This window comes from Marmota marmota, unplaced genomic scaffold (assembly GCF_001458135.2).
Source record: "Marmota marmota marmota unplaced genomic scaffold, marMar, whole genome shotgun sequence".
Taxonomy (NCBI): Eukaryota; Metazoa; Chordata; class Mammalia; order Rodentia; family Sciuridae; genus Marmota; species Marmota marmota.
Genome location: NW_026000051.1, coordinates 7,678,185 through 7,696,619, shown reverse-complemented (window position 1 = coordinate 7,696,619; position 18,435 = coordinate 7,678,185). Strand labels below are relative to the sequence as shown.

General features: G+C 43.8%; 1 protein-coding gene across 21 annotated transcripts in view; it reads right to left on the bottom strand.

Moving 5' to 3' along the window:
* Dennd1a (DENN domain containing 1A) overlaps window positions 1-18,435 on the bottom strand; it is a 462,364-nt gene that overhangs the window by 53,126 nt on the left and 390,803 nt on the right. For 19 of the 21 annotated variants that reach the window (XM_048813081.1, XM_048813091.1, XM_048813093.1 and 16 more), the window contains 6 exons: window positions 14,312-14,416; window positions 13,881-13,968; window positions 11,845-11,885; window positions 9,501-9,572; window positions 8,218-8,274; window positions 105-236 (listed from right to left, as the gene is read on the bottom strand). In XM_048813081.1, coding sequence (XP_048669038.1) covers window positions 105-236; window positions 8,218-8,274; window positions 9,501-9,572; window positions 11,845-11,885; window positions 13,881-13,968; window positions 14,312-14,416 — 495 coding nt within the window. The other 2 variants (XM_048813099.1, XM_048813100.1) reach the window with 2 other exon arrangements.

Sequence of the window (18,435 nt, the reverse complement as noted above, 5' to 3'; positions counted from 1 at the left end):
TGAGGAACCGTCTGCCGCATGTGCTACAGCTTCTGCTACGAGCAAAACAACAAACCCCCAAACTGGAAAATCAAACAGACCCTGAAAAAGGATCGGGTACCTACCTGCCCAAAGTGGACCGTGATCGGCCTCCGGTCTTCTCGGAGCTTGGGGTCCTTGGCCTCCACCAGTGGGGACGGCATAGTCTTAGGCAGCTGCTCTTCTGTGGTGGGGGCACAGCCGTTTTCCGCGATGTCCTGCGGGGAGGAGTATGGTCCGGGGTTGGTGTCGGGGGCTCCCTCATACCCCACAGCTAAGTGGCCTGCCATGGAACTCCCTCCGGGACATTCCAAGCCTATCCTCCTGGGAGAGATGGAGGAAATGGAAGGCTAACTTGGCCCTTTGACTTTTAAGGACTAGAGAAACTAAAATCATTTGCATTAAATTATAAAGATAACTAATTCTTAATAGTGAAAAAAATCATCTTTCATACTATCTTACACAGCTATTTTCATTTTTACATATTCACGGTATCTACACACATTTAAAAATTACTTGCAATCACAGCTCATGCTTAATTTTATATCCTGTTTTGTCTCAAAATATTATAAGCATCACCATGGGTGCTACATAACAATTATAATAATAATTTTAATGGATGCATAATATTTCATTGAGCAGATATGCAACAACTTAATAAACCATTTTCCACTGCTATTGGACATTTGTTTCTATTTTTTTTTTAACTTTCTAAATACCCATGATAAATATTGTAGTTTTTCTTTCTTTTGCATTATTTCTTCCATGGAAATACCTAGGAATAAAATTACTAGGTGAAAAGATATAAACATTTTTCAGGGTTTTTATTCATTCTACCAAATTTCCAATTTACACCAACTACCAGCAATGGATGCATTATCGGTTTCACAGTCCTTGTTAGCCTTATCATTTAAAAAAATGTATCGCTAATTTAATAGGTGAAAAATTAGACCTCATTGTTGTTTTAATTTGCATTACTTTGATTATTTGTGAGTGTGGACATTTTCTCCGTGTTCTTTGCTGATGATGTTACTGTGTGTGAATAGGATGTGCTTGTGTCCCTCTTTCTACCCCCACCCAGTCTTTCTAAAAGAGAATAAAGAGTGTGAATTCTGATTTAGGGCTCTGACTGGGGAATATTTAGGGAAACAAAGAAATATTTTTCAATCCAGAAATTTACATTTAATTTGTGCTTCTGACGAATGAAGTCACATTAGAAGGAAAAGAAAAACCCAATGTGCAAAAGGCAGGCAATGGCTGCTTTGGCTAGCGCTAGAGCTGATGGCGCTCGTGGGCTATTTGGAGCATGGATATGGTCCACAAGTGCAATGCAATAAGCATCACATATTGTATTCGGGTCAAGAAAGTTGCTTTGATCTTGACTGGAATGGGATAGAGAATAAATGTAAAAATTACATGTAAACAATCATTTTTTTAAACCAAGTACAAACAACTCATAGCCTGAATTAAATAATAAATATAATTGCCAATTCTTTTCTTTGTAAAAACACACATTTTAATCAACAGACCACACCCTCTTAAAACTCATTAAATTCTGCACATGAGAGATAACCGATCACTCTTAACTTCTCAGCTAAGTAGAGAGAAAGTGGGACACGGGGGAAAGTGGTTGCTTATTGAATAATCCTGTATTAAGGAGGAAACATATAACATCTCTGAGCCTCAGTTTCTTCATCTGTAAAATGAGGCTATGGTAGCTATGAGAATTAAAGAAGACAGGTGAGACCAGATAAGTGCCTTGACCATTATTAGCTACTCAATGAACTGTAGGAATTGCACAGATGCCCCTCCCATACCATATTAATTTGCTCTTTAGGTGCCTATCCGCTGGCCTCCTTTCCCAAGGAATTGGCGGCCTGTAGAGGCCAGTCTGAGGAGTCTACTTCTTGGTAAACAACATAGGGAGGTAGTGACCTCTTGACTTTACAGAGAGGCCTTGGATCAGTTGGCCCATGTCAGATCAGTCAGTCAGCCAGGCTAAGGCTCAATGATGAAAGGGCCTGCTGACTGCCTTGTTCAGAAAGGGGCTGCTCCAAGGCACTTAGGTCAAGTGGAACAAAAAAGGGGAGGGGCTCCTCCTGTGCCAGAAAGCAACAGAGGGCCAAAGGGGCATTTTGGATCCAGGTGGGGATACCCAGAAAATAAACACGAGAGGTTGAACAAGCCAAACAGTAACCATTTCATGTGTGAGCCTGAAAAAAATGGAGCTGCAAGGTAGCATGGTAAGAAAAATTAAGAAACTACAAGATAATAGGCGCTTTAAAAAAGAAAATGCATGTGGTTGTTTTTGGAAAAGTGTCTCCTAGCTTTGTTTTTACCATCAATCATCTAATCTTTCCAATTTACTCAACCTCTCCACAACTATTTCTTCGTTTTTACAATGAGGAGACTATAACCTGTTTGGCAAATTTCCAAGCTACTGGGTGATGGGTTAAATTAGATGAGATATGAGGAGGATTTGAAAAATGTCTAAGCATTATGAAAATTGAACATTAGACACTTCCTCCTACAAAGGACAGAAAGCTTCCCTGGAGAACACCTGCCCTGGTGGGCACTTTTCTGGACCCTTGACCTTTGTTCTCACATAGTCCCTATGATAATCATAAGGTAAACAGGAATATACTTTTTTCATAGGTAAGGAAGTAGGGCTCAGAGAGAGTAACTTATCCAAGGCCACACTGCTAGGAAGCAGAGGAACCTAGAACTATCAATCCTGGCAATTATACCACATTGACCCATGAAAATAGCATACATGATAATGGCTCTTGAACTGATGGAGGACTTACCACCTCATCAGGAGTGACCTCTCTCTCCTTGGCAACCCATCTTGTTAGATTATTATTATTTTTTCTGTCAGTGCCAGGGATCAAAACCTGTTCCTCTCACATGCTAGGCAAGTACTCAATGACCAAGCTACACCCCAGCTCTAAACTGATCATAATCCACCACACCCTACGCTACCTGTGATTCCCCACAGACGGTGAGTTCTTAGGGTTTGGGTTCTCTATCCTGGATTCTCTTAAATCTAGCACTCACTCTGTAGTAAATCTTTATAAAGTTTAGCTGAACATTTGGAAGGCAAATGTGTGCAATATACAAATGTGCCTGGGTATTAAAAAGCAGTGCTGTACATTCATTTTACTTGGAAGATTCAGAGCCATAAAATTTCTTGTGAATTTCATTTCTTATGAAGGTTGTGGCTCACTGATTTTTTTCACTTTGTCACTGTTTCTTCCACCTAAGGACAACTGCTTCCTCCACCTAAGGACAACTGGCTTCCTCCTATGATGCCACAGGGAGCAGAGCAGGAGGAGCTGTGTCAAGAAAAAAACAGGAACAGTGTGCAGCCTCTGCTGCACCTACCAGCAGAAGATCTGCGCGGAGTGGAGGCCCGGGCAGCAGCAACGTCCACCCACGACCGAGGAAGCTGTAGTCTAAGAACTCACTGGCTGCCGCAGAGGACCTGGGCAGTAGGTTCTCATCCCCTTCTGGTGGGAATGCAAACTGGCAATTTATACAAAAGACCTAAAAGATGCACATGTCCTTTGGCCCACCAATTTCATTTTTAGACACTTATCCTAATTAAAGAATAAAATTGCTGCACAGTCTTATGAGAATATTTGCCTAAAAAATTGGAACTTAGGTGCCCAGCAGATAAAATTTTTGGAGCCCTTTAAAACAATGACAAATGGAAGAAATATATAGTGGCCTGGGATATGCTCAGGATGTACTAAGTGAAAATGTAGGCTATGAAATGAGATCATTTTTTTTTTTGCTTCTCTGATTTGTTGAATTTTCTTCAATAAACATGTATTTTGTTTGCAAACAGGGAAAAACTGACCTTCTAAATGTCATTTTTAAAAAGCAAAAGCAAGAGGCTGATGGGAAGGGTAAGCCTATTCCTTCCTGAAGGGTCACACAAAAGGAAGACACTAGACAGAGCTGCAGATCAGAGGCCACTGCAGGGTGGCAAATCTCTCTCAGGAGCCCTGAGGCTCTGAGCACGGGGGCTCTACCACACCTCATCCCTCAGTAGAGGCGGAATATAATTCTATTCCTATTATCTTCCCTAAGCGTTTTGTGCGATAAACAGTCGGTCAGAGCTAACCTCCACCTTTTCAGAGAAGATAGGCAAGAAGGGGTCTAAGATGTCCTGGGACCTCCATGAGCAGTCAGGGAGGCAGCAACTCAGACTCTCAGGATCTACAAGGACAGCAGGGGTCTGTGTGGCCTTGGAGGAGCTGAGGTGGACAGGAGGGACAGAAGGTGGAGAGCAGAGCCTTCATATGGAATGGCTGATGCGTCCTTCTCCCTGTTGGGCAATGAGGTGGGAGGTTTGCAAGGTTGGGAAGGTCATAACCAAGGGAGGGCTCCCTCAGAGCTGTTCTAGACACCTTGCTCTAATGGTGGCATGAGCAACATGAAGCTATTTATCAGGATGTGTGCATGTGGGTATTTGGGCAGACCAGCTATTCCAGATGTGAGATATAAGAAAACACTCAGAATCACTACTCTCATCTGTGGAGGGGCTACTAAGTGCTGCTGTTTAAACACATTATCTCTTCTAATCCTTTTGACAACCCAACAAAAATTGGTATTTCCCCCAGTTTATGGATGAGGAAAACTAGGTTAAGAGAGGTCTAGTAACTCACCCAAGGCCACACAGTTAATGTTCCAGCTTTGAACTGGCTTTTCTGCCTCAGAAGCTCAAATGCCACATTTCTGTCTGGAGGAGTTTAAAGGCACCCTAGGTGTGAGGCTGCAGCAGTATTGTGTCTGACTTAGTTTGCTGATGGGAGTGCTACCTTCTCTACTTTGAGATTCATGCTGCGTCCTCCTTTTCCCAGCCTACCTCCCACCACACCAAATGTAAATTAAAATATGAATATTGATATCAAACTAGTAGCCAAAGTTGGAGTCTGTGTGATTGAGGCTGCAGCGTATTTTAATGTGTCTGGAGACAGGGAGCTGACAGTCGTATGATAAGGTGTGAAAATGTCTGTGCTATGAGAGTCTACCTGGCTCTCCTTGCCCCTCATGTGCTGGCTCACTCCCTTCACTGTGCTCAGAAATGTTTGGCCAGAAATTCAAGCCAACTGTGAATTTGCTCCTTTCAATCACGGAGACTCTAAACAAGCTTGACTTGTCTTTAAAAGATCAGGGATTTAGAAACTATACAAAGGGCTGTGAAATGGGCCCATTTGGTTACATATTCGGATACTAAAGAAAAAAGATAAAAATTTTAGGGATTCCTCAGTAGGCACAGAAAGACATCCTTATGTATTTGAATGTTTCCTGCAGGTGAGGGAAGGTTATGTGGCTATCACTTAAAACAGGGCCCCCTCATGCCAGCATGGCTCGGTGCCGCAGTGGAAGGCAATTTGTTGACATTCTTCTGCAGAGCGGGTTTGGCAGGGCCACACTCTCCATGGAGGCACCATGTTCTCCCCTAGGAAGTGATAGCTGCATCGCATCCTTGCCATTTCTTCTTCCTAATTTTGAGCAAGTCAGATTTCAAAGGAGGCCAAACTGGAGCAGAACTTGACCACCTTGCTCCATTTATCCAGAGAAATATGTTCTCCATCTTTCTTTTTTTGTTGCTGGGCAGAAGCAGAGCAGGTGTGGAATAAAGCCATGCTATAGGATCTATGAACAATTATTTGCCAATGGTCACAGATATCCTGAAAGCTCCTCTTTCAGATGCTTTGAAAATCTGCAGCACAAATGAACAAGGGACGGAGAAGGGGCCCTGCTCAGTCACATTAGAGATGGACCCTCCACACACCGTGATGACCTCTCCACAGGTCAGCACCACATTTTCTATTTGCAATTCAAACCCAAGGCAAGAGCAAAGAGGGCAAGACTGGGTTCTTGATTATATCTGCGAGGTCACCATTGCTATGCAGAGTTAGAGGAGGTGAGGTGGCAACCCAGTACATTTGAAAATTGGATCTTTATTGGGAACTGCCTCAATTTCAGAGCAGAAACCAAACTTGAGATGTCTGTATTAGATGCTTCTGGGGAGCCACATAGATAGGTTCTGTGTAAAGGGGAGAGGGTGGAAGGGAGGGGAAGAAAAAAGTCAAGGAAATATTTTCCACTGCAGTGAGAGAGGTCAGGCGAAGCCAAATCCTAAATTAGCTCAAGAAAGGGAGTTGGAGAGCACTGGAGACCCGGGGCCTGCATGTACTGAACAATGCTAGAGTTTCAATTACAAAACAGCTCTTCCAAGAACAACTGCAAAATATCAAGTCTGTGGAAATCTGTACGACCAAAGGGGGGAAAAGTGAAAATTGAAAAGGGTGCACTAATAGATCTGTCAACAGTCCAATGGTGACAAGCCACATTTCTATAAAATGCCTTCACCGCTTGTGTCACCTGAAATACACTGACACTCTCTATAGAACATTATCTCCTGAAGCTATTCTTGAAAAGACTGGCAGGGGGAAGAGAAGGGGAGGGGAAAATCGGCTTAGACACCATCAAGGAACAGAATGGGAGGTGGCATGGAAAGAACATAATCTAGATTGTTTAAATGAACTTTGAACAAACACATTAAAAAAGCTGGGCTTTACCGGTTTTTTTTTTTTTTTCCAGAAAGGGTACCTTTCATAGAAAGGGGGTTTTCTGGAGGCCAGATGCCTGCACACTCTAGTAGGAAGGTAAGGTGATGCCTCCAGCTTCATGGTCTGCAGACAGGAAGTGGGAATCATGCGCCACATCTGTGTGGGGTTTGAGGAGGGACCCCTGTCTTTGCTTACTTCAGGTGATATTTCTCCCCTGAAGAGACACAGAAGACACAGAAGAGGAGAAGCCCCCTCTCTGCCACTTGGATGCATGCCACTGGGATAGGAGATGAAGAGGTATATTTAGTGACTCAAACACCATCCAGGTGAAGAATCCCACCTGCCAGCCCCTGGCAGGCTAGTCAAGGGCTATCTGGGTTCACAGTACAGGGCTTGTATTGCAGGAGGTGAATCTCAGCTGTTAAGAATTCATTGTCAGCTGAAACTAAGAATTTAAATGCTTAGTTGGAGCAAATTATTTTCCAATTAAAAGAAGGGAATCAATTCCTTCGACTATTTCAAGTTAATTAGAGGTCCTTTCTGACTTCATAAAATTGAAACTGCTTTCAATTTTTTAAAAAAACTGCCAAGACAGACAAAGGCCCTTGTTAAGAGTGATACATTTGGGACTTAGAGATAATGAAGTAAATAACCCCAGCTATCATTTGGAAAACCAAACACTTGTTTTAGGAAGGTAGTGTGAAGCACTATAGCAAGTGCACAGAAGCTGGTAGCCGATGAATTTGGAATCCAATCCCATTTCTGCTAGGCTTCCACAGTGTGGCCTTGGGCAAATGACTTCACCTCTGAACCACAATCTCTTTGCTCATGAAATGGGATAATACCACACAGGGTTGTTCTAAGGATTAAATGCGAGAGCTCCTGGCCTGGGCCATCCTTAACAAGTACTTAACAAAGGGTGGCAATAATAATCACGTTACAATCATGTGAAAATCCTCTCCTAGTCATAGTAGCCTCACGTAATGTCTAGAGATTCAGGTTGGCAGAATCTGCGCTGGGAATGGCCAGTGTGACTTCATATAATCTTAATGATGGTCCAAGAAGACAATCAGAGCCACTGTTTCCCTGTGCAGAGTCTCAAACACACTGCTGGGATCCTCTCATTTACACCATGATGGGAGAGTCTGCAGCACCCTCCTCCAGCTCCCCTTTGCATGTGTCTGCACGGTGGCCATGTGCACCATGGGTCCAGGGCGGTTCTTCCCTAGGGATTTCTTGGTTTGGATTATGACAAGCATAGGGGCAGAGGGCAGCTGGAGGAAGGGAGTGGTGCTGGGATGTGTCTGAGCTAATTTCTAAGGGTATCTGTGAACTCCAGGCCTGGTGGGGCAGGGAGGGGACAGACCAATAGTGGTAACGCTGAACTTGCTCGCCTTTGTGGGTTTATGCCAGAGTCTTAATGTTATTTGAAGACAGTTTTTTGTCTGTGAATATTTATAACAGTGTGAAAACTCCCGGACAGCTGGTAATGCATTTTGAAGTGTGCTAACAACACTGTATCAAACAGCCCTCTATTGATCACATCCTACTTTTTTGTGGCCACGCATTTCATACACGGTGCTTATACATTTTGAATAAGAACTTCAAGTACCTTTTGCTTCAAGCGGTTTTTCACCTCTTTTATTCCCATTTTTGCATGATCTTTTGCCTGCATGAAAAATTAATTTAAGTTAAGATTCCCTTTCTGTTTCCAGCAGGGACTATGCTTGATTTCAGTCCATCGCGAATCACCTTCTCTGATTACTAGAAAAAGGAAGGAAAAATGGGATCATCAAGTCGAAAACATAATGGCTATGAAAACAAATACAATAGTAAAAGGTTAAGAAAAAAAAGTCCCCTAAAGGGGTTGCAGAGATTGTATTTTCTACATTTTGATGGCACACATTTTTCCCCCCCCTTCTCAAGCCCTTCTTGGGCGCTCTCTAATTATTTGTCTCAGCAGCTTGGTAACATCTACCAGTAAGAGTAGAAGGGCAGCTTCACTGGCTGCTTAAGAATCAAAATATCCATTCTATTCCACTATGGTAGGGCCTCAGGGCCAATTTTCTGCCCAGGCTGAATGGCCAAAACAGACACACTACTGGGTTTCCATGATGCCATTTCCTAGGTCTCATTTCTGTGGACACCACTTGCTTTTACTTTATGCCATTTTAGACCCGTTTGGTAGTGTTGACAGCTACCTACCCTGTTATAAGAGCTACAATTTAAGCACAGAAAGGACTACCATAATTAAAAACAAAACTAACTCAAAACCACCCCATTTTAGTGGCTCAGGGTCAAATTAGCAAGCAAGAGAAATCACAAGAAAAAATACTTGAGGCTTGTAAAAGATGGAGCACCAGGAACTGATGGGTTCTCCTATTTTCATTCTGCTGTGGGCACGAGTCTCACAAATAATGCATTTCCTATAGGGCAGTGATGAGAGAGATGATGAAGAATTGGGACAAAAATTAGGGGGTATTCCCGCCACACTCTTCAGTAACCTGCAAAGGAGCTGCTTCATTTTGACATAATAATGAGGACACAAATAGGAAAGGTATGTTAGGACACTTAATAGACCAACCATGCCTCTGGGTCTCAGGGATACATGGAGCAGTCTGAATTTTAGCTATCAGTCCATAATTTAAAAGCTAAAACCAGTAGCCTCCCATTTCTCTATTGCAGTGACTGTGACCAGCCATACTTTAAATTAGAAAGATCACTGACCTAGTCATAAGAAAAACAATGCTAAATAATTATCAGAGCATTAATGTCATTAGGAAATAGCACAGCAGCTCCCAAGTTGATCTATAATAGGGGACTAGGTGTATTTAAGAGTCTGGTCATGCTAAGGAACTGATCTGCCTGGATCCTGAGACTAACACCTGTACTTACGAACTTGTAGACGGTCTTCATGGCTGGGTTGGCTTTTGTTTTTACAGTGTTCAGGATTGCTCCACTTCCTTTCTATAATAAAAACACCAATCAGCAATGTGGGCTGAAGATAGAGTAGGCCAACACCAACAAAGTCCTCTTCTCTTTAATCAAGTCAGGCAACATTTTAAGGGCATGGGATGTAAGTAGAGAAACAGGCCCAGATGGTTACCGTCAGGGGCAGTCATAGGGTTATGGCAGAATTGCTCTGGGTGTGTGTATGTGCAATGAGGACTGTGATAGCTAGTTGAGGGGGGCGTTAGGCTCAGTGTTCTAATCTGCACTTGTTTCCTGTCCCAGGCTCTCTCAGGTAAGGTTTTTCTCATAGTCTGGCAGCTTTTCAAAGCTTTCTAGTTACTGCATTTAGGTAAGTTTCATGGCTGTGAATTCTCCAGCTGACACCAAGCTGGGGCAGAAAATGGGGTCCTGATCAACCAGGACCATTGGGAAATATAATGCCCTCACCCAGGCAACTTCCTTTCCTCACCTGAGTTTTCTGTGTTACTGTTTTTTAAAATACTTCTGGTAGGCTGCCTTCCTTAACACATAAATCTTTAGAGAAGGAAAGAATGAACGGCCATAATGTTAACCATGGCTTTAGTACAAATCTACCACACCAATGTCTTGTTCATCATCTTTAGGGAGTGGGCCATGTTTCCAGAGCTATCCATAAGCCTGTTCTTTAGTCTCATCCCTACAGGTGTGGTGAGGTCCCACTGTGTTAGGCTCTGAGGGCCTTGAGCCAAGGGACACCTGGTCTCTATCTCAAAGATGTGCAGTCTGGGGAGGGCAAGGCATGCTGGGGCAAAGAGCTGAAGCGTCAGGTGATGAGAGCTGTAATGACTGCATACAGGGAGCACAGAGACAGGGAAGGTCAGGGAAGGCTGCAGATCAAAATACATTTGACCTGGCCCATGAAGGACGAGTAGGGAGGAAGCAGGAGGATAAGAACATTCTTGAGATAGGAAGTAGCACAGAAAAAAGTGCAGAAGCCAAAAAGTGGCGCCATATTGTAGGAGTGACAGGCAGTGACTATGCTGTATGCAGGTATGGACTGTATCTCAGGAAGAGCAGAGCCAGGCTGGGGGGCCTTATGGGGACAGCTCATGAGAAGCTGGGAATGTCTGGCTAAGGGGTCAAAGCTCTGGAGAGTTTTTAATCAAATGTATCATATAATCTGATTTGTGGTGGTTTGGAAAGTTAATCTAACTGATTCGAATGGAGAGACTGGAACCAGTGGGTATATAACCAAATAAGACAGTAATGTAATTATTGACTTAACATTTAGTACAATTTTTGGTTACTGCTCACATTAAAAATTTTGGACTTTAATTAAAAACATCACAATTTGACCCAGAAAGCGCTCTACATCGACAATAGCAAATTCTCACCCACTCATTTATTCCATACTGCCTTCCAAAATTCCTATTTAAATGGATGTTTGGAGTATTGAAACCCCCTTTATCAATCAATCAGCAAGTCCTTATTGCTCACCTCAGATATGCCAAGTGCTGTGTTTGGCCATACAAGAAGGACAAAGGAAGGCTTTCATTGAGGAATTGCTGCTCACTCTTGGCCAAATGCAGCCACTTCCAAGGGACCTGCCTTGGCAGTGGTGCACTTGGCCCTGAAGCAGGAGAGAACACTTATCACATTATGTTGGAGCTGCTTGTTTACGTGCCTGCCTCCTCAACAAGATGGGGGCACTCCCCCAGGGAAGGGCCTGTGTCCTGCTCCCCTCTGTATCCCCAAGACACAGCTGTTGCCTGGCACTGAGTAGGCCTTCAGTACATACTCAAATGTAAACGGATGGAAAGGTTAGGCAAGATTTGAATCCTGTAGAGGTTCTGGAAATCCTAACCACCTGGCTCCTGACACAATAAGAAACTGTAACACTATAACAACAGTGAGGAGAAGAAAAAATCAGGGATGTATTTTTCATCTTCCCAGGAGGCTTTGCTGTGGAAAATACTGCAGAACAGCAAGAGGGTCATATTTTTGGTTGCCCCATGATTGTGACAATAGCACTGGCCCTAGAAGGAGACTCCCAGAAACATTCTAGGATGACAAAATTCAATTCAACAGCCTTTGGCTGGCTTCTTGAAGGGAAGACTCTCTCCTACCTCCCTCTGCCCCAACAAGAGAGCCCTTGGACAGAATAGCCTAGTTTTAAGACAAAAGCAACTTCTGGTGGGAAGAATGGGGTGCTCTGGGCCTCACAGAAGCTTTGTGGGTAGCCAGGGAGGCAGAGGGCTGCCAGAAGGCCAAGGAGGAAGCCATGTGGCTCTGAATGGGGCATACTTACCCGGACGGTAGAGAGCCACTGATGGTATAGTTTATCGCTGCCTGGGAAAAGAGAATCAGAGAGACTGTGATTTAAAGAGTTCTTTAAATTGCTTTCAGCATGCAGGACTTGGAAAGTTCAAAGTCTAGAGAACCACCTGGAGACTCCATGTCCCACTCCATGAAGAAGGCAGTAGTGAGTCATGGTCACAGCTTTCTTGCTCAAATAGAGAGCTGTTCATATCAGTGCCCTGACTACAGACCCTCAAAAGCCTCCCCACTGCCTACTGGAGCGAGGTCAGTCTCCAGAGCAACCCTGCCCTTCTCCCCTCGTCTCTTGACTTGGCCTCCCCACTCTCTGCAACTCTGTCCTGTGCTTATGCTCTGTACTGCCTCTGCTCCAACACAAAATACCACCTAGGGCTCCCAAACAGTAGTCTCTCTCTCAGTCCTTCAGCACTGGCAAATGATGTTCCTGTGCCTGGCTACCATTTCTTATTCTCTCTGCCTAAGTCAGCTCAACAACCAGTTGAAATATCATTTTCTCCAGAAGCCTCCCCCTCTTCCTCTGAAGAGCCCTCTAGTACAGGTAATACCCACTTATAAGTCCTAATTGTTAGATGTAGTATGACCCATGCCAGAGTAGGAACCACCAGAGCTGTGTGTCTCCATGTAGGGACCCTCTAGACACATACTCAGCCCTTAGTACACTTGATTAGTGACAGAAAAAGAAAAAGGAGGCATTGTGGGTGAACTCTGCTTATTTCATCTGATGGGTTAAGGAGGTCTAATGAGGAGACAGCTCTATTAGAAGCTCTGAATGACTGAACTTAGTTTAGTCACACACGAAACCCAACTTCTCTTTGGAACTGATATCCTATGGTGAGAAGCCAACTCAAACCCTGTCCTCTTGGGAAGCTCCCACAGTATGCAGTGAGAGTCCTAGTCCAGCTGCACAAAAACCTGTTTCTACTCCTTTACCTGCACTCATTTAATTTTTATCTGTCTTTAGTTAGGCCTCTTTCTTTACTACCCAACTAAAAGCTCCTTGAAGGCAGAATTGGGTCCTCCATTATTTACCAACTCTGGACACAGGGGTTCAGGAAATGCTTGTCAACAATCTGCCATTAGTGACTGCAGCTGCCATACTGGTTTTATTAATCAACTGTGTTCCCCGTGCAGCACAGGCTGCTAGGCCCTGTAATACCCACAGGTGGAAGCCATGCCTGGCTTTGTGGGATTGTACACTGCTCGAGTTATTGAATGATTCAGACTAGATATGTCCAGCAATAAGAGGGGCTGGCAGTATAAGTATTATTATTTTATATCCAAAGACTAAGTCTATAAGTTATTATTCTTGCTGCCAAAGACTGAGCCCCCTCACTGGACCTAGGAAGAAGGCCAGGTTGGGATTCAGGAGGTAGGGTCAACCACTAGAATCTCTCTGGGCTTCAGATGCCATCCCTGAAAAATTAAAGACAATCCCCCAGTTTTAAAGAGACCGTGAATCAAGCAATGACTTTTGCATTTTAAAGAAACAGTCACTGAGCACTGACCCTATGCTGAGGACTATCCTGGGTGACTACACCCTGCTCTGATCCCAACTCCTCGGGAATCTTGTGGGGTATGCACTGTTGCTCTCAGTGTGTAAACCCAATTCTGCCCTCAAGGAGCTTTTAGTTGGGTAGTAAAGAAAGGGCCTAACTCAGTGTGTTGCTCTCAGTGTGTAAACAAGCAGCTGGCAAGGAGGCAGGGTTCTGATTTGAACCCAAGTCCCCTAATTCAATATCTTATGTGCTTTCCCTGCATCATACAGGCCACTACATTTTAAGTAGCCTCTACCCAGCAGAAACAGCTAACTCCTAAGCAGAGGGTTCATATGGGCCTATGTGCATCTCATGAAAACTGAAGAGGAATTCTCCAGCTGTATTAAGGCCAAGGTTGCAACCAGTCTCCTCCCAACCCCTAACTATGGAGAAATGAAGTTCATGCCCATCTGTGGCAAGAACACCTTGGTCTACAGCATCCATAACCCAGAAAGAAAAGGAGGCTTCTCACCTGCATACTCGCCCATGTTGATTTCCTCTTCAAAAACATCACTGAAACCCTCGCCAGAATTGAGAAGGTCTAATCGACCATCAATAAACTAGAGGAAAAGCAAAAGCACAACAGCTTGTCTACAGAAACAGGAAAAACCATCCAGTTGGGGACCTCGGTGCATGCCCAAAGAACAGCCATGCTTTCCAATATAGGAAAGGCCCTTCAACACTGAGTTTTCTACGAACCTGGTGACACATTTATGAAACTTAGAAAACCTCCCATCATGTTTGCTAAGGGACTGTCTGATGGCTGGCCACCCTCTTCATCCAGTCACCCTCCCCTGGGCCTACAGGTTTGGGTCCCCTCCTTGCTCAGTCTCAGGGCTCGTGTGAAGGCAGCTGCAGAAATCCCTGCTGGGCCAAATGCAGGCCCCCAGGGAAGCTGGGCACCTGCTTGAAGAGCTGCAGCTGTGTGGCATTCTGCAGGAACTGCCTCATGGCTCCAGAGCGATAGTGGGAAACGAAGGCTTCTTCACAGAAGGTGATGGGTTCCTCCTGGGAAAAGAAGAAGGGACAGGAGGGTTGGAGGCTTGAAGGGAGAGGAATCAGTGCTTACCCTCCTTCTGGCCACTTTCACATCTGCTCATTTACCTAATTTTCATTAGTGAAGTCGTCATTATTATGCAAGTCATTCTAGTCTAGGGGTGGGAACACTATTTCAAGAAAGGGCCAACCCCCAATCACAGAAGATGAGGAGGTACAGCGGGAACTCAGGGTCAGATTCCAAAGCCCCCATTCCTCCCCTTCTGTATTAGTGACAGTCACATCTCAATAGAAAGTTAGTGAGAATATGTCTTCCATTATGATGATTTCCATACTTTTTTTTTTTTTTTTGGTTTATTTCCAGTTTTAGGAGCAGAACATTATATTCAGATAGATACTCAGGCAGAAAAAGCCTGTTACATAAGGCAGAATTGAGCTGCTGTGCTGGGGGCTGGAAGGAGGGGGGCCACGGTTGGGCTCTCCTTGCTTGGTGGCCTTCTCCTTACTCCCATCTCTCACATACCTTTGTTGTTCATAGGACACCAGCTGTGGAACATAGTTTGAAAACCACTTATGCTGATTGTTACCTATAGCAAATTATCATTTTATTTTATTTAATTGTTTTGGAGACAGTGTCTTGCTAAGTTGGTCACGCTGGCCTCAAAGTCACATTCTCCTGCCTCAACCTTCTGAGAAGCTGGGATGACAGGCATGCATCATCATGCCCAGCCTAAAATTTAAAAATAATTAATTATTTTAAAAAGCAAGATGATCAAAAATAAAATCTATCCCCCCATCAAGTCAATTTGTGCTTAAGTTGTTTGATAAAGAAGTTTGCTTTCACCAAACTACATTTTATAAGTCAAGAAAATGGTACCCTATGCTTTAAAAATCCCATCCTGTACATCAACACCTCGATCTCTCTTTGAACACATGTGGAGTATTTATCTACACAGATAAGTCTTTAATTTCAGCAGTGTATTCTCAATTCTGAAAGATCGGGCTTTTACATCTTGAGTTGAATTAAGGGTGCCCCCACCCCTTCACAGACTTGGTGGCAAACACAGAGATGTTTGAAGCTCCACTTTCATCCTTTTTTAATGAGTTACGTGAGTGTTAAATTTACTGTCTAGCTCTCTAAGTTCCAAGAGTTCCTCCTGATTCAGTCTAGTTGACAACTAGCCAACTAGTCTCAGCAACTGGGCAAACACTGCACAGGCTGGAGGATGACCCAAGAACGCGAGGGTCAGGGGAAGGAGTATTTTTATATAGTATGCACTACCAACTTTTACAAAGGACCCGAGGCACTTTATGTAAGCACCCAAGACTACAAAGAAAAATCAGGGTTGGGAAATACATAATTATATAAAATGTATTTATTTGGGAATAGGGTGCCTGGGTACATAGGTCCTATACAATTTCTAAAATTAGGTTACAAAGTTAGCTCTGAGCTCCCTGACTGTCAAAGCAAGAAGGAAAACAAATCAAACTTTGTATTGTGTATGAGAAAAAAAAATTAGTTCTCTGGAAAAAAAGACAGAGCTGTTCATAACATTTATTACTTTGGCAGGGACTACCATCTTCCTTGCCAAATAGCCAAAGGACCAGCTACTGATGATAAACAGAAGTCCAGCTGGAATTCCATTCTTGTGGCTTGGAAGTTCTGCTTCTCACCCATGGGACCATGGCAGGGCTATTCTCTCTCCAGATGATCTCATCCATGGCATAGTATCACTTGAATCCTGGCAACTCCGGGTAAACATCTTCAGTTCAGTTACCTTTCCACACCTCCAAATCTACACGCATCAGTCCACACCTGGAGAACGCACTGGCACTTCAAATTCAAAATGGCCCACACTCTTAATTATTATTCCATCAGAACTACACCTCAACCTGCTTTTCCTTCTTTCTTAATCAGCAGTATTCTCAGTATTCTTAGGGGCCACCACAGATCTATCAGACTTCCAAGTCCTTCCAATCCACCTGTGAAGAGTCTCACATGCTCATTCCCTGCTTGCCATCCAGCACCCTGGCATAAGCCTGGATTGCTGGCTCACCTCTATGTCCCTCTCCTGTCTCATTCCTTATTGTCTACTCCAATTTTTCTAGCCAGAGTAAGTTCTAAAATGCAAATTGGATCATGTGAATATTCCACTTGAGAGTAGGACTGCACAGATGTCACCTCTGTGTGATGATCTGATTCATGCATGTTCTTTTCTACTAAACGAGATGCTTCACGAGGGCATGAATGATACTTGCTCAACACTGCACATGTAATGACAGATGTGGCATATCTCAGGCACTCTGCGTGGGGAGGAAAGGACGTGCTCCTAAATTGGGCAAGCAGACCCTTTCCAAGCTGACCCTGCCTTTCTTTCCCTGAGTCCACATGTCCCTTTGCCTCTGCTACCCATATACCTATTGTGCCAAATTATGCTCTGATCATATGCCATATCTGTTCCCACTTTTTTCCTTGCTTTTACCAGTTCTATTCCGTCTGCCTGGACTCTCCTCCCAAACTCAGGTCTCTGTGTTGCAGTCACTCAGTCCTGCTCAGTGTTCTCACAGAGGCCTCGTTCCCCTCAAGTGACTCCCTTTCTAAGACAATGACATGAATCACAGTGTGTGTCATCTGATAGCAAGCTCTGGGGGCACTGTGCTACACACTTCACAGTTCTGTTTACCAATTTGAGAACTTCAGTGAATCAGGAATCACACTCAACATTTACAGAAATAACTGAGGTAACCTGGGTGACTTGGAAATGGTAAAGTTAGGGTCTAACTCTTAGTGGTCTCCATCACAAACATGGGTGATAGTAGAGGTGGCTTTACTCTGAAGTCTCAGTTCTGTTTGCCCTCAGATATCTGCTGGAGAGCAGGGGTGTGCTCTCTCTCTCTCTCTCTCTCTTGCCCCGGTACTGGGGATTGAAACCCTGAGGTGTTCAATCACTGAGATTTATCCTACATTGCCCAGGCTGGCTGCCTCAGGCTTGCCATCCTCCTGCCTCAGCTCCTGAGTTGCTGGGATTACAGGTGTGCACAACCATGCCCAACCCAGGAACGTTCTTTTTAAAGGTAGAACCTCCCTTCATGCACTATATTCTCCTGGACACATAGTGCAGTCTTTTAGACACAAGCTGCTTCAGGGAGTAAGTAAACTGCTGCGAAGGCTCTTTCTGTCACAAGTCCAAGGTGAGGACACAGTGCCATTTTCCTACTTGTCCATCCTTGTCCTGCAACTGGCATGGCCGCTCCCCACGCTTACCCCCTGCAGTGCAGAGGAGTGAGGCAAGGTGTCTCGTCAATTCCCTTCCTTGCAAGAAGGGCTGATTTAGTTCTCTTACTAGATTGATTAAACCTCTCGTCTTCTTAGGTGACACTCTAGATGCTGGGGCTACTGGCTGGTGGTGATGTTAATGCCTGGAAGTCAGGCCGTGAGCATTTGCGCTTAGATGGCATTAGTGGAGTTTTCATCCATGACCCGAAGGACAGTGCAACACAGCTGCTCAACCCTATCAAAGACTTTGTTACAAAAAGACAAGTTTCACTCTTGGATTATCTTCTTGACATATGGAATCAATCAAAAACTCCATCGCTAATGAGTTGAGTCTTTGTTAACAGGTGAAGTTGGTGATTCCAAAGGTTTTTGAGAATTCCAGAAATAAATGACTTTATCCTCAGCACTGTCAGTGCCGGTATGAAAATGCCACCTCCCAAGAGCTTCTTCAGCAACTGTCCTTGTTCTGCTGACCCACACTTAAAGTAGTAAATTGTTATTTTCTTTTATAAATGTAATTTTTATCAAAAATTTATATGTATTTTTACTGTGAAATTCTTAGAGACAGGGGGCAGAAACACCTGTCAGTTTCCTCTTTATAGACCTTGCTTAAAATTAAAAAAACAAAACGATGTTGGAAGATCCATACATACATCCAAACATTTAAAAAGCAGTTCCTAAGTGCCAGGTTCTGTATAGGAGGAATAAAAAGATAAATAAAATACAGTTCTTATAAATAATAATAACTGGATGA